Here is a 13,302-nt window from a genome sequence, read left to right as displayed (position 1 = left end):
GGTCTTGAATCTGCCATCCTCCTATCTTAGCTTCCCAAGTACTGGGGTTACAGGCATGTGCCACCACACCTGGTTAACAGTGTGAACTTATGAATTATTTATTTCTAGAACTTTTCATTTGGTATCTTTGGATAATAGGTAGCTGAAACTTCAGAAAGTAAAACCACAGATAAAACGTCTATAGTAATTGCTAGAAACCTGTCTTTAAAGCATAGCTACTTCTTAGCTGTGTAAATCAGTGACATGAATTGCACAGTGAAGTAACATATCAGGAAGATAATCCCCTTTCTTTCCTTCCCCTTTTTTGAGTACTCTGGAATGAACATAGGAGCTTGATCATGTAAAGCATGGACTCTGCCACTGAGCTATTTCACAGCCCCCCCCACCTTTTTTTTTTTCTTTTGTACTGGGGGATGGAACCCTTCTCTGGGCTACACTCCCAGACCTGTTTTATATTTTTATTTGGAAACAGGGTGTCTTAAAGCCAGCAAGGCTGACTTCGAACCTGCGTGATCCTCCTGTCTCCACCTCCCAAGCACGGGGATTACACCCGGCCTCCCCAGCCCTTTTTAAAGTTTTTATTTCAGCCAGGTGTGGTGGCACTCGCTTGTGATCCCAGCACTTGGGAGGATGAGACAGAAGGATCACAGGTTCATGGCTGGCCTCAGCTACTTAGTGAGACACTCTGCAATTTAGTGAGACCCTATTTCAAAATAAAGAAAAATAGGGTTAGCAGTGTAGCTCAGAAGTAGAATGCCCCTGGGTTCATTCCTCAGTACTGAAAATAAAAAAAAAATAGAGATTTTATTTTGAATCAGGGTTTCACAAAATTGCCCTTGTAAACTCTAATATGTGATTCTCCAACCTCAGTCTCCTGAGTAGCTGGAATTACAGGCATGCATCACCCTGCCCAGCAAGGTAAAACCCCTTGAACCTCTTCTGCTTACTGGAAGCAAATGCAGGCTTCTTTTGATAACTTTAGTAAGGATGAATGAACTCATGAAATGAATCTTATAAAGAAAAGTTATTAACTATAATTAGTTCTTTTCTCTTTTATGGCTTGGGGGTTTAACCCAGGGTCATTCTAGCTCCAAGCCACACCCTCAGCCCTTTCCAAATTTTGTTTGAAGTGGTCTCTATAGGTTGCTGAGAATCTTGCTGAGGCTGGTCTTAAATCTATGATCCTCCTGTCTCAGCCTCTCAAAACTGGGATTATAGGCATGTATCATCACACCCGGCTTAATTGGTTCATTTCTTTTATTCCAATATTAGTGTAAAAGATCTTGTAAGCTGGGCACAGTGGTGCATGCCTATGCAGGAGGATTGCAAGTTTGAGGTTGGCCTGGGCAACTTTGCAAGACCTTCCCTCAAAATAAAAAAATAAAAAGGTTGGTGACCTCAGTGATAGAGCACCTTAGTGCCTAGCAGGTGTGAGGCACCAGATTCAACTCCCAGTATTGAAAACAACAACAACAACAAAAACCTTCATAGAGCCAGGCATGGTGGTGCACGCTTGTAATTCCAGTATTTAGGAGGCTGAGACAAGAGGACTGCGCAGGTTCAAAGCCAGCCTCAGCTACTTACTGAGGCTCTCGGCAACTTAGTGAGACCCTGTTTCCAAATAAAAATATAAAATAGGTCTGGGAGTGTAACCTGGAGGTAGAAAGCCCCTGGGTTCCATCTCAAGTACCAAAACAAAACAAAACAAAACCTTTTAAGTGTTACAGTTGTTTTTCTTGAATAAGAAGTAGAGAGGGAAAATGTTTATTTTTAATATTTATTTATTTATTTATTTACTTATTTATTTATTTATGCAGTACTGGAGATGGAACCTAGGGGCATTCTTCATCTGAGCTATATCCCCAGTCCTATTTTTTTATTCTTTATTTTGAAACAGGGTCTCACTGAGTTGCGGAGGGCCTCACTAAGTAGCTGAGGCTGTCCGTGATCCATGATCATCCTGTCTCAGCCTCTTGAATGCTGGGATTACAAGCGTGCGCCACCATGCTGGGACTGTAGGTGTATACCACGACATCTGGCTTTTTTTTAGTATTTGAAGTAGTTTTTTGTTTTTGTGATACTGGGGATTGAACTGAGTGTTTTTGGCACGTTAGACAAGTGCTCTTCCACGAAGTAACACCTGACTCTTATGGATTTCTGTTTTGAAACAGGGTTTCTCTAGTTGTCCAGGCTGGCCTGGAAGTCATGCTGCTTCTGCCTCAGCCTCTGGGTGGCTGGGAATCCAGTAGGATAGAGAACTAGAAAAATTTGTAGGAAAGTGGCAATTGCAATTAATTGTTTCTGGAGAGATTATTGTAGGAGTCTTTTTTTGTGGGGGTGGTGGTAGAGTATGGAACCCAAGGGCATTCTACATTGAGCTACACTTCCAGCCCTATTTTTATTCTTTGTTTTGAACAAGGTCTCACTAAGTTGCAGAAGGCATCTCTAAGTAGCTGAGGCTGTCTGTGAACCTGTGATCCTCCTGTCTTAGACTCCCAAGTACTAGGATTATAAACATGTACCACCATGCCTCGATTTATAGGGGTCTTTTGATGTTTACATTTTTTTTTTTTTTTTCAGATCTGGGGATGGAACCTAGGGGCATTCGACCTCTGAGCTACACTCCCTGCCCTATTTTTTATTCTTTATTTTGAAACGGGGTCTCACTGAGTTGCAGAGGGCCTCACTATGTAGCTGAGGCTGTCCACGAACTGCGAGCCTTCTGTCTCAGTCTCCTGAATGCTGGGATTACAAGTGTGTACCACCACGCCCGGCTTGATGTTTACATTATTTTATATGTTTTAATTTTTTTCCTGTACTGGAGATTGAACCCAGGGGCATTCTATTTCTGAGTAATACTCCTAGCCCTTTTTATTCTTTATTTTGAAATAGGGTCTTGCTAAGTTGCTGAGGCTAGCCTCAATCCTGCGATCCTCTTTTCTCAACCTTGCAAGTACTGTGATTACAGGCCTGGTCTGCCACGCCTGACTTATTTATTTATTTATTTATTTATTTATTTATTTATTTATTTAATATGGTACTACTGAGAATTGCAGACAGGGTATTCTACCTCTAAGCTATACCCACAGCCCTATTTTATTTTTTTTATTCTGAAACAGGGTCTCACTAGGTTGATGAGAGTCTTACTACTTGCTGATACTGTACTCAAACTTGTGATCCTCCTGTCTCAGTTTCCCAAAACTGAGATTACAAGCATGCATCATCATGCTCATCATGTTGTTATGTTGTATGTATGTATGTATGTATGTATGCATGTATTTGTACTGAGGATGGAATGCATGGGCCTTCTACCTCCGGGCTACATCTCCAGATCTATTTTTTTTTTTTTTAATTTGGAAACAGGGTCTCCCTAAGTTGCTGAGAGCCTCACTAAATTGCTAAAGTTGGCTTTGAACCTAAGATCCTCCTGTCTTAGACTCCCAAGTACTGGATTTCAAGCATGCGCCACTATACCCGGCTGTTTGTGTGTGTTTGTGTGTGTGTGTGTTACTGGGGATGGAACCCAGGGGCATTCTACCTTTGAGGTAAACACCCAGCCCTATTTTTTGTTGTTTTATTTGCAGGTCTGGGTATGGAATCCAGGGGCATTTGACCTCCAGGCTACATCCCCTGCCCTATTTTTTTTTTTTTTTTTTTTTTGTGGTACTGGGGAACCCTTCTATATGTGGGCTACACTCCCAGACCTATTATATATATATTTTTTATTTGGAAACAGGGTCTCTTAAGCCAGCGAGGCTGGCTTCGAACCTACGCGATCCTCCTGTCTCTGCCTCCCGAGTAAGGATTACAAGCATGCGCCACCACGCCCGGCTTCTTGCCCTATTTTTTATTCTTTATTTTGAAACAGGGTCTCACTAAGTTACGGGGTGTCTCACTAAGTAGCTGAGGCTGTCCTTGAACAGCAATCCTCCAGTCTTAGCCTCCCAAATGCTGGGATTACAAGCGTGTGTCACCACGCCTGGCTCCAGCCCTATTTTTTATTCTTTATTTTGAAACAGGGTCTTACTGAGTTGCAAAGGGCCTTGCTTAGTAGCTGAGACTGTCTGCAAACCCAGATCCTCCTGTCTCAGTCTCCCAAATGCTGGGATTACAAGCATACATCACTAAGCCCGGTTTTACTTTTTTTTTGTTTTTGAAACAGGGTCTCACTGAAGTGCAAAGGGCCTCACTTAGTAGCTGAGGCTATCTACGAACTGTGATCCTCCTATTTCAGCCTCCCAAATGCTGGGATTACAATAGCAGGTGTCACCATGCCCGGCTATTACAATTTTTGTTCGAAAAAGAAAGCCCATTGCTGGGCATCATGGTTTACGTTTGTAATCCCAGTTCTTTGGAGGCTGAGACAGGAGGACCGCAGGTTCGCAGCCAGCCTCAGCTACTTAGTGAGGCCCTCTGCAACTTAGTGAGATCCTGTTTCAAAATAAAGAGTAAAAAAATAGGCCGAGGGGTGTAGCTCAGAGATAGAATGCTCCTGGGTTCAACCCCCAATGCTTAAAAAAAAAAAAAAAAAAAAACCACCCAAATTAAAAAGTCAAAAAGCAGTCACATTTTTATAAAGCTAATTAATATGGGTTTGAGAATGGCATACCTGTTAAACATCACAATGTCTTTTGTAATCATAATGGTTCATCTAGAGATTCATTGATAAATTCATTCTTTGTTTTTTTTCTTTAGACAGTATTTACAGGACGAAAGTAAGACCAAAAGAAATATTGATCTAAATCTTTTAGAGTGGACCCATTACAGCATGAAGCCCCACGTGAGTGTTGGCCATCTGTATTTGACATGTGTGATTGCAGTTACTGACAGTATCCTATTATTCAGACCTAGCTTTCTTCCTCTCCTCACTTTGCACACTGCTTTAAGCATGCCTTCTCCTCAAGTAGACATCTGTGGTTGTTTTTTGTTTGTTTTTGGTGCTTGGGATTGAACTCAGGGTCCCATGCACACTAAGCACATATTCTGTTGAGCTACATCTCCAGTTCTAGGATATACCTTTTAGGAATAACCTGCTTTTAACTTGTTAGCTATTTCTTAACCACGATAGTGCCTTCTTAGCTTTTGTCTTCTTTCTCCAAATGTAAGTGTTACTTCTATTATTTTAAAAAAGCCCTATTCCAAGCACCAAGCCATGCATCAAGATGCCATGAGACCAAAGAACATGAGGCAGACAGATCCCTATTGCACAGAGTGCCAGTCATTGGAGAGGGGTGCTCTCGTGCAGAACATGACCAGTGGGTCTCCATGATCTGAGTCAGAAGGGGGCCTAGAAAATGGTCAGGATGAAGCCAGGTGTGGTGGCGCACACTTGTAATCCCAGCATTCGGGAGGCTGAGACCAAAGGATCGCGGTTCATGGACAGCCTCAGCTACTTAGTGAGGCCCTCTGCAACTTAGTGAGGCCCTGTTTCAAAATAAAAAATACAGAATAGGGCAGGGTATGGTCGAAAATCAAATGCCCCTGGGTTCCATCCCCAGACCCACTAAATAAATAATAATAAGTCAGGATGAAAGTGACTTCATTCAAGCCAGAATGTATCTGGTTTATCTCAAGCACATTCCTCACACTCAGTGTGCCAGGGGTGGGTCATAAAGCTCCACTCTACTGGTTTTGTCTATTTATAGTGTCTTGGGAGAGTATGTAGGGAAAACTGACCAGAATTAGGAGCAATTATGGTGGCTATAGCTTAAGACTGCAGTCATGTCAAACTTAATCCCTACATATATGCTAGCAAATCGTGCATAGAACTGGGAACGGGGAGAAGCAATAAATTTAAGTCAGCTACTTTTTCTGGTTGGTGCTAATGAAAGTTATACCTTGCTGGGCCTGGTGGTACCTGCTTGTTATCCCAGTACTTGGGAGGCTGAGACAGGAGGACCTCAGGTTCAAAGCCAGCATTAGCAACATAGGGAGACTCTAAGAAACCTAGTGAGACCCTGATTCCAAAAAAAGAATTAAAGTCAGGCTAGGGACACAGCTTGGAGGTGAAATGCCTTTAAGTTAATCCCCAGTAACCCCCCCCCCAAAAAAAAAAAAAAGAAGAGAGAGAGAAAGAAAGAAAGAAAGTTAAACTTTGAAATTTCCTGAGGAGTATTAGGATGGATGCTGTGTTCCAGCATGGGAAACATAATGAAGGAAACAAATAATCTTTGTAGATTGGAATCTTTTTCTGCCTACATCTCTCTGACCTTGTGGGAAAAATATAAAGCACCTAGCGTATATATGGGTGGTTACATGTTCTCTTTTACAATAATCAACAGCATATCTGTGAAATAAAATCAGACTTTTGTCATTGAGTGTGTTTCAGCAGTGCAGTCAGTTTCTCCCATGTTCTTGCTGTATCTTGTGCTCCTTATGACTGACAGAATATGAAGAACCAGCACAAATAGGTCAACACAGGCCCGGGCAGTGTGTGAAGTTACCTCACGTTGGTCTGGAATCTGCCATCTTTGGCTGATGAAGCTATTAGAACTGCTTGAGCACTCAATCAGGATCTTAATTGTTTAAAGCCTATCCGATGCTTCTTTGCCCCTCTTGAAACTGTAGAGGCTCAAAAGAGTAGGTCTGTTTTTCTCACTAGAGTTGACAGGGTAATCCCTGTTGAAGTAGGTTAGTTATATTTTAAGCATACCTCTGATTAATCCACATTTAGCCCTTTTTAAAGTGTTGTTGTTGTTGTTGTTGTTGTTGTTGTTGTTGTTGTGTTTGTTTGTGGCACTAAGGATTGAATCCAGGGTCATTCTACCTCCAAGCTACAACCCATCTACTACTGAGGCCTCACTGAGGTTGTCACGAATCTGTCTCAGCCTCCCAAATGCTGGGATTACAAGCATGCGCCACCATGCCCAGCTCTATTTTGTTTTGTTTTGTTTTGCTTTGCTTTAGACAAGGTCTTGCTTTGTTGACTAGGCTGTCCTTGAACTCCTGGGCTCAAGTGATCCTCTTGCCTCAGCCTCCTGAATGCTGAGATTACATGTGTGTGCCATCACGTCCAGCCCTTTTTAGAGTTTTTAACTGCATCTGAAATAATTTAGACTAATATTCCTGTTTCTGATAATATGCCTTCCAGTTTGATTTACTTTTCACCTCCTTCCCTTCATTCCTCTGTCCCCCTCCTCCCTTCCCTCTCTCTCTTCCTTTCTGGGGTGGAATCCAGGGTGTCATGTGTGCTAGGAAAGTTCTGTCCCACTGAGTTACATCCCCAGCCCTCAGTGTGTGTGTGTGTGTTTGTGTGTGTGTGTGTGTGTGTGTGTGTGTGTGTGTGTAATTGAGGATTGAACCCAGGGACATTTTATCTCTCAGTTACACTCCCAGATTTATTTTATTTTTTATTTTGAAACAAGGTCTCACTAATTTGCTGAGGCTGGCCTCGAACCTGCAATCATCCTCTGTCTCAGCCTCCCGAGTACTGGAATTATAAGTGTGCATCACCACTCCTGGCTCAGTTTGGTTTCTTTGAGTGAGAGCTGAGACATGGAACCCTGAGTTTTCACTTTTCTCCTCTCTTCTCTTGTCCTTCTTTCTATACCCCTTCCTTTTCTATCTCCCTTCTCCTTTTTTTTTTTCTTTGATACTAGGGATTGAACCTGGGAACAGTCTACATCTAGGCTACACCCCAGCCCCTGCCCCTCTTAAATTTCATTGGTACACTGTAATCTACATCATGCTGAAGTTCAGAGGCACACAGCACACTGCACTCCGTGACCGCCTCCCCAGCCCCCACTCTACTCTCTCCCTGCCAGTGTGGGGCATTGTGATTGCCCGGCCCTTTTTTATTTTTATTTTGAAAACAGAGTCTCGCTAGGTTGCTGAAAGTCTCCACTAATATAGTTGCTGAGGAGGTTGGCCAGCCTTAGCAACCTGCAATCCTCCTGTCTCAGCCTCCCAAATCTTAGGATTACAGGCATGTGCCACCATACCTAGCTCTCTCTTTTCTTCTGAAAAACATTTCCCTTGGTACCCATACTCTATGTCATGTTTGGGTTTTTGTACACAGAGTAAAGCTAATTTTGTTTGTGTGTGTTCTGTGTTTGTGCAATAGCAGATTTAAAACTTTTGTAATATTGTTTTTCCACAGTGATATTTAGAAAACAACTATAGAATTTGTATTCAGTAATATTTTAACCCTTTCCCTTGTGTTTTTAAAATCTTAGGAGATTCCTCAACAGTTGAATGGGAGTGATTGTGGAATGTTTACTTGTAAATATGCAGATTATATTTCTAGGGACAAGCCTATCACATTTACTCAGGTGGGTGAAGATGCTTCTTTATTTACTTACTTTTTACTATTTAAGAATAAATACCCTGCCGGTGTTAAAGTTGTAAAGATATGGTGTCAGTGTTTCTGTAAACCTTGGCCATAGCCTTGCTCTTGCAGGAATCAGTTTGTCCTGGTGTTTTTTCTGGGGTTTGTCCTGGTCTTTGGTGCCACTTTGATAATCTGCGTGCTTTTGAGTTCCATTGTTTGCTGCTTCATGTGTATAACTGTTATTTTTAGCTAAAGAGGGAAGCATAGGAGAACATGTAATAGTAAGGGGAAAGTCAGGCCTTGTTAGAGCTTAAGCCACAGGTCTAAGATAGAACTATGAATACCGAAGGCTAGTTTTTCTTCCTGTTGTGGTTAGTTTGGGTTCTCTGCGGCTCTGCATTTTAGTGGAAACTAAAGTGTGCTGAGAATTCTTTTTTTTTTTTTTTTTTTTTTTTGTGATACTGGGAATGGAACCCAGGGTCATTCGGCATTCAACCTCCAAGCTACACCCCCTGCCCTATATTTTATTCTTTATTTTGAAACGGGCTCACTAAGTTGCGGAAGGCCTCAGTAAGTAGTTGAGGCTGTCTACGAACCACTATCCTCCAGTCTCAGCCTCCCAAATGCTGGGATTACAAGCCTGCGCCACCACGCCTGGCTGAGAATTCTTGAGAATTTCTAACAGTGGATTCTCAGCCTTTTACAACCAACAACAATTGCTCTTAAACAGTATTTCTTGCACCAGGCACAAACCTGTAATCCTAGTACTTGGGAGGCTGAGACAGGAGGATCACAGGTTCCAGGACAAACTTAGCTCTGTCAACCTAGTGAGATCCCATTTCAAAATAAAAATAAAATAGGCTGAGGGTGTAGCTCAGAGGTAAAATGCCCCTGGGTTCAAGCCGCAGTACCAAACACACACACAAATTCTCATCAGCAGACCTCTATTTGATAGATGTCTGACAAACAAATGATGTGTGTGTGTGTGTGTGTGTGTGTGTGTGTGTGTGTGTGTTTCTATCTCTGAGCCATACTCCCAGTCTTATTTATTTATTTATTTATTTATTTATTTGTTTATTTATTTACGGGTCTGGCGATGGAACCCAGGGGCATTCAGCCTCTGAGCTACACCCTTGCCCTATTTTTTATTCTTTATTTTGAAATAGGGTCTCACTAAGTTGCAGAGGGCCTCACTAAGTAGCTGAGGCTGTCCACGAACCACAATCCTAAGGTCTCAGCCTCTTGAATGTTGGGATTACAAGTATGTACCACCATGCCTGGCTTCCAGCCCTATTTATGATTCTTTTGAAACAGAGCCTCACTGAGTTGCAGAGAGCCTCACTAAGTAGCTGAGGCTGGCTGTGAACCTGCTATCCTCCTATCTCAGCCTTTTAATTATTGGGATTATAAGTACGTGCCACCATGCCTAGCTAAACAAATTGTATTTTTTGAGTACTAAGACTGATAAGTCCATTCTCAGTTTTGGAAGAATATGAAGTAACTAGGGCTCCCATACAACTCATACAATTCCAATCTAAAAATAAATATATTTATTATTGGCTAGTCTCACAGTTTTACTAAGAATAAATATATAGTTTTTTACTAAGTGTTCTGAAGTATTTAAAATAATTTAGGAGTGGGATGTAGTGGCATGTGCTTGTAATATTTGTACTTGAGGCTGTGACAGGAGGCTCCTCAGTAACTTAGCAAAAGCCTCTTTCATTCATTCATTCATTCATTCTTTCTCTCTCTCTTTTTCTTTCTTGTACTGGGGATTAAACTCACGATCATTCTGCCTCTGAGCTACAACCCCCAGCCATTTTTTAAATTTATTTATTTATTTATTTATTTATTTATTTATTTATTTATTTATTTTTGTGGGTCTGGAGATGGAATGAACCCAGGAGCATTCGACCTCTGAGCTACAACCCCTGACCTTTTTTTTTTTTTTTTTTAAATTATTCTGTTTATTTTGAAATAGGGTCTCACTAAGTTGCAGAGGGCCTCACTAGCTGAGGCTGTCTGCGAACTGCGATCCTTCAGGCTCGGCTTCCCAAATTCTGGGATTACAAAGTGTGCACCACCACGCTTGGCTGTATATCCAACTGTATATGATACATCAGGAACACTTCAAGAGTGTGAACTTTTGATTTTGTCAAAAAGTTAAAATGGGGCATTTGAGTTTTGTGTTCTGTTGCAAAAAAAAAAAAAAAAAAGGTCTGGGAGTGTAGCCCAGAGGTAGAAGGGTTCCATTCCCAGTACCACCACCACCACCACCAAAGAAAAGCAAAAGAAAAAAGTATATGAGTAGAAAAGTTGCCTGTTGTGCCATCACTTTTACATTTCCATTTTTCGTAGAGTGTGTGTGTGTGTGTGTGTGTGTGTGTGTGTGTGTGTGTGTGTCGCCGAGGATAGAACCCAGGGCCTGGAGCATGCTAGGCCAGTGCTTTGTCACCGAGCTCTACCCTAGTCCTATACATTTTTACTGTAAAGTGGATTATGGTACTGGGGATTGAACCCAGGGGCAGTCTACCTCTGAGCTATACCACCCCCCAGCCCTAGTGTTTTATTTTTCTCTTGAAATAGCATCTCTAAGTTGATGAGAGTCTCATTAGTTGCTGAGGCTGTCCTCAGAACTATAATCCTCCCGACTCAGCCTCCCAATACTGGGATTGTGAGGATGGGCATGTGCCACCATGCCCATCTTATATAATTCTGCATTCTGCTTTGGTTTCCCTTCAAAATGTAAAACTGCGTACGGTACATACAATGTAATTACATACATTATGCTTTATAAGTTTATACCATGAATAAGTGTCAAGGCTGACATAAAGGACACGGACAGCCTACTTCATTTATGCGATTGACACCCAGTGGTTGTGATGTGCACATCAGCATGGAATATTATGTAATGAGCATGTTTGTGGAATTCTTTGCAGCACCAGATGCCTCTCTTCCGGAAGAAGATGGTGTGGGAAATCCTTCATCAGCAGTTGCTGTGAGAATGCCCTGCCTGCTCCCTCTAGCTGCTGGTGGTTCTTTTTCGGACGTTCCATATACCTCATGCATTGTGGGTTCAAAATCCCTGCATCATTTCTGTTCTCACAGGTACTGAGCTGTCAAAGAGCGCATGAAGGCCCCTCATACACCATGGTCCTGACTTGGGGTATGGGGGGCTGCTTGCAACCCTGTCTGTAAGGCTGTGCCTGCTCAGAGCCCTGGACTGTTCGACCCACACAAGAACAAATGCTAATTATTATATTTTTGTTTTAAAGAGTTGTTTCCCTATGAATGTGGGAAATGCAGGATTTATTCTATGAATTTTTTTTCTGTGTGTTTGTTCACGTGAATTCATTTGCTCACGCATTTGCAAACTATTGAGCAGTGGCCATTTCCCACTGCTCTATTACAGTTAATTCTAAATTACTTGTTTGAACTATTTATTTCTGAAAGGAATGTTATCAGACTGCCACTCCCTACTGAAGATCAGAAGGGACTTCGGTGGGGAGAGGGAGGAAGTGTTCATTCACTCTTCAAATGCTGGAGCAGTAACTCTAACTTGAAGTTAGGGGTCGCCCTTGAGAATGCCAGAAGAAATGAAAATGCTGTGGCACAGGGTCCCATTCCTTTTCAGAGAAAGTCCGATGGTTTCAGCGTATGGCTGAGGAACTCTGACTGTCCCGTCTTCAGAAGAGTATCATGAGCATCTTAAAGAGATGGCCCTTTCTGGAATTGAAGCGACTTCGCTTACTCTTGAAACTGGATTCGAAGTAACTGTAGACCCTACTTTATTTTCATTCCCAGATCTGGTTGAATATAAACCTCAGAATTCTAAGGGCTGGCCTGAGCTGTTTGTTTCAAAAGATACTATTCAATTTAAAGCTATTTTTCCTCAAAGTTTTTTTTATATATATATATTAAGCTGAAATTAAGTTTTGTACTCATTAGGATTAACATCCCCCCACTCCACTCCACCCCACTGAGGTCTGTGGAAGAAGATTTAGTATTTGGCTCTGAGGTTGTCAGTTAGACAATAATCTATTTTGCATATGAAAGTTTGTATTTAACTTTTTTGTTCATTAAAAATCTTACAGATGTGGTTATGCATTTTTAATTTCGGAAAGCTTTAGAGTTGGTCAGAACATATTTTACAAGATCTAGTAGTGCCTAGTGTTGCTTTTATGATGTAATAAAAGGTTGTCTGGCAGAACCTGAAAAGTATATGCTGAAATGATTTCTCACCCTTTCCCGACTTCAACCTTCCAAACATGTTGTGGTGCATAAAAACAAGAGGTAAAACTGGAAAAACTGGGTGTGTGTTAGCTGCAAATCTACATGCCACTCGGAGACCCAGACACACTGGTTGTAGCCATTGCAACCAGTTCTCCCTGAGACTTACAGAGGTCTTGACATGGGACCTGCCATGTGGACTGAAACTGCTCTGCCTACTTGATGTCCAGATCAGAGACCATGTGTCAGGTGAGGACTGAACGCTGAGCTGCTCCTAAATCTCCCTCAGGCGAAGGCTGTACTGAGGCCCTTGCTGCAGCCTTGCTACCCACCTCCTGAGTGGTAATGGGATCAGGCAGTTGGCACAGAGTTTTACTGGGTCTGCACTGTGCTAAAGACCATGTTTCCATCGTGCTCTAGCATATTTCACCTGATAACTTAGACCTTGGTTCAGATTTCTTCCATGATAGGTAAGTCCTATTTGAAATGGAAGTTTGAATTCTGCCCAAAAGAGCATCTTTCAGTGAGCTTTCCATTAATGTGCACTCTTCAGAATAATGCTAAAAAGCTGGGTGTGGTGGCCCACGCTTGTAATCCCAGCATTCAGGAGGCTGAGACAGGAGGATCCTGGTTCTTGGACAGCCTCAGCTACCTAGGCCCTTTGCAACTTAGTGAGACCCTGTTTCAAAATAAAGAATAGGGCTGGGATGTAGCTCAGAGGAAGAATGCTCCTGGGTTCTATCCCTAGCAACACACACACACACACACACACACACACACACACACACACACTAATCTCCTAG

General features: G+C 42.1%; 1 protein-coding gene across 1 annotated transcript in view; it reads left to right on the top strand.

Moving 5' to 3' along the window:
• Positions 1-11,271, top strand: part of SENP2 (SUMO specific peptidase 2) — a gene marked incomplete at its 3' end in the record, with an annotated part of 52,916 nt that extends 41,645 nt beyond the window's left edge. Inside the window, exons 15-17 of the mRNA XM_080696769.1 lie at positions 4,696-4,780; positions 8,175-8,270; positions 11,209-11,271. Coding sequence (XP_080552895.1) covers positions 4,696-4,780; positions 8,175-8,270; positions 11,209-11,271 — 244 coding nt within the window. The remainder of the gene's footprint in view (positions 1-4,695; positions 4,781-8,174; positions 8,271-11,208) is intronic.
• Between the last annotated feature and the right edge of the window lie 2,031 nt (positions 11,272-13,302).

Source organism: Muscardinus avellanarius, assembly GCF_963383645.1.
Source record: "Muscardinus avellanarius genome assembly, chromosome: 5".
Classification (NCBI taxonomy): Eukaryota; Metazoa; Chordata; class Mammalia; order Rodentia; family Gliridae; genus Muscardinus; species Muscardinus avellanarius.
The sequence above is the reverse complement of the archived record's forward strand: the minus strand, read 5'-3'. Positions and strand labels throughout refer to the sequence as shown.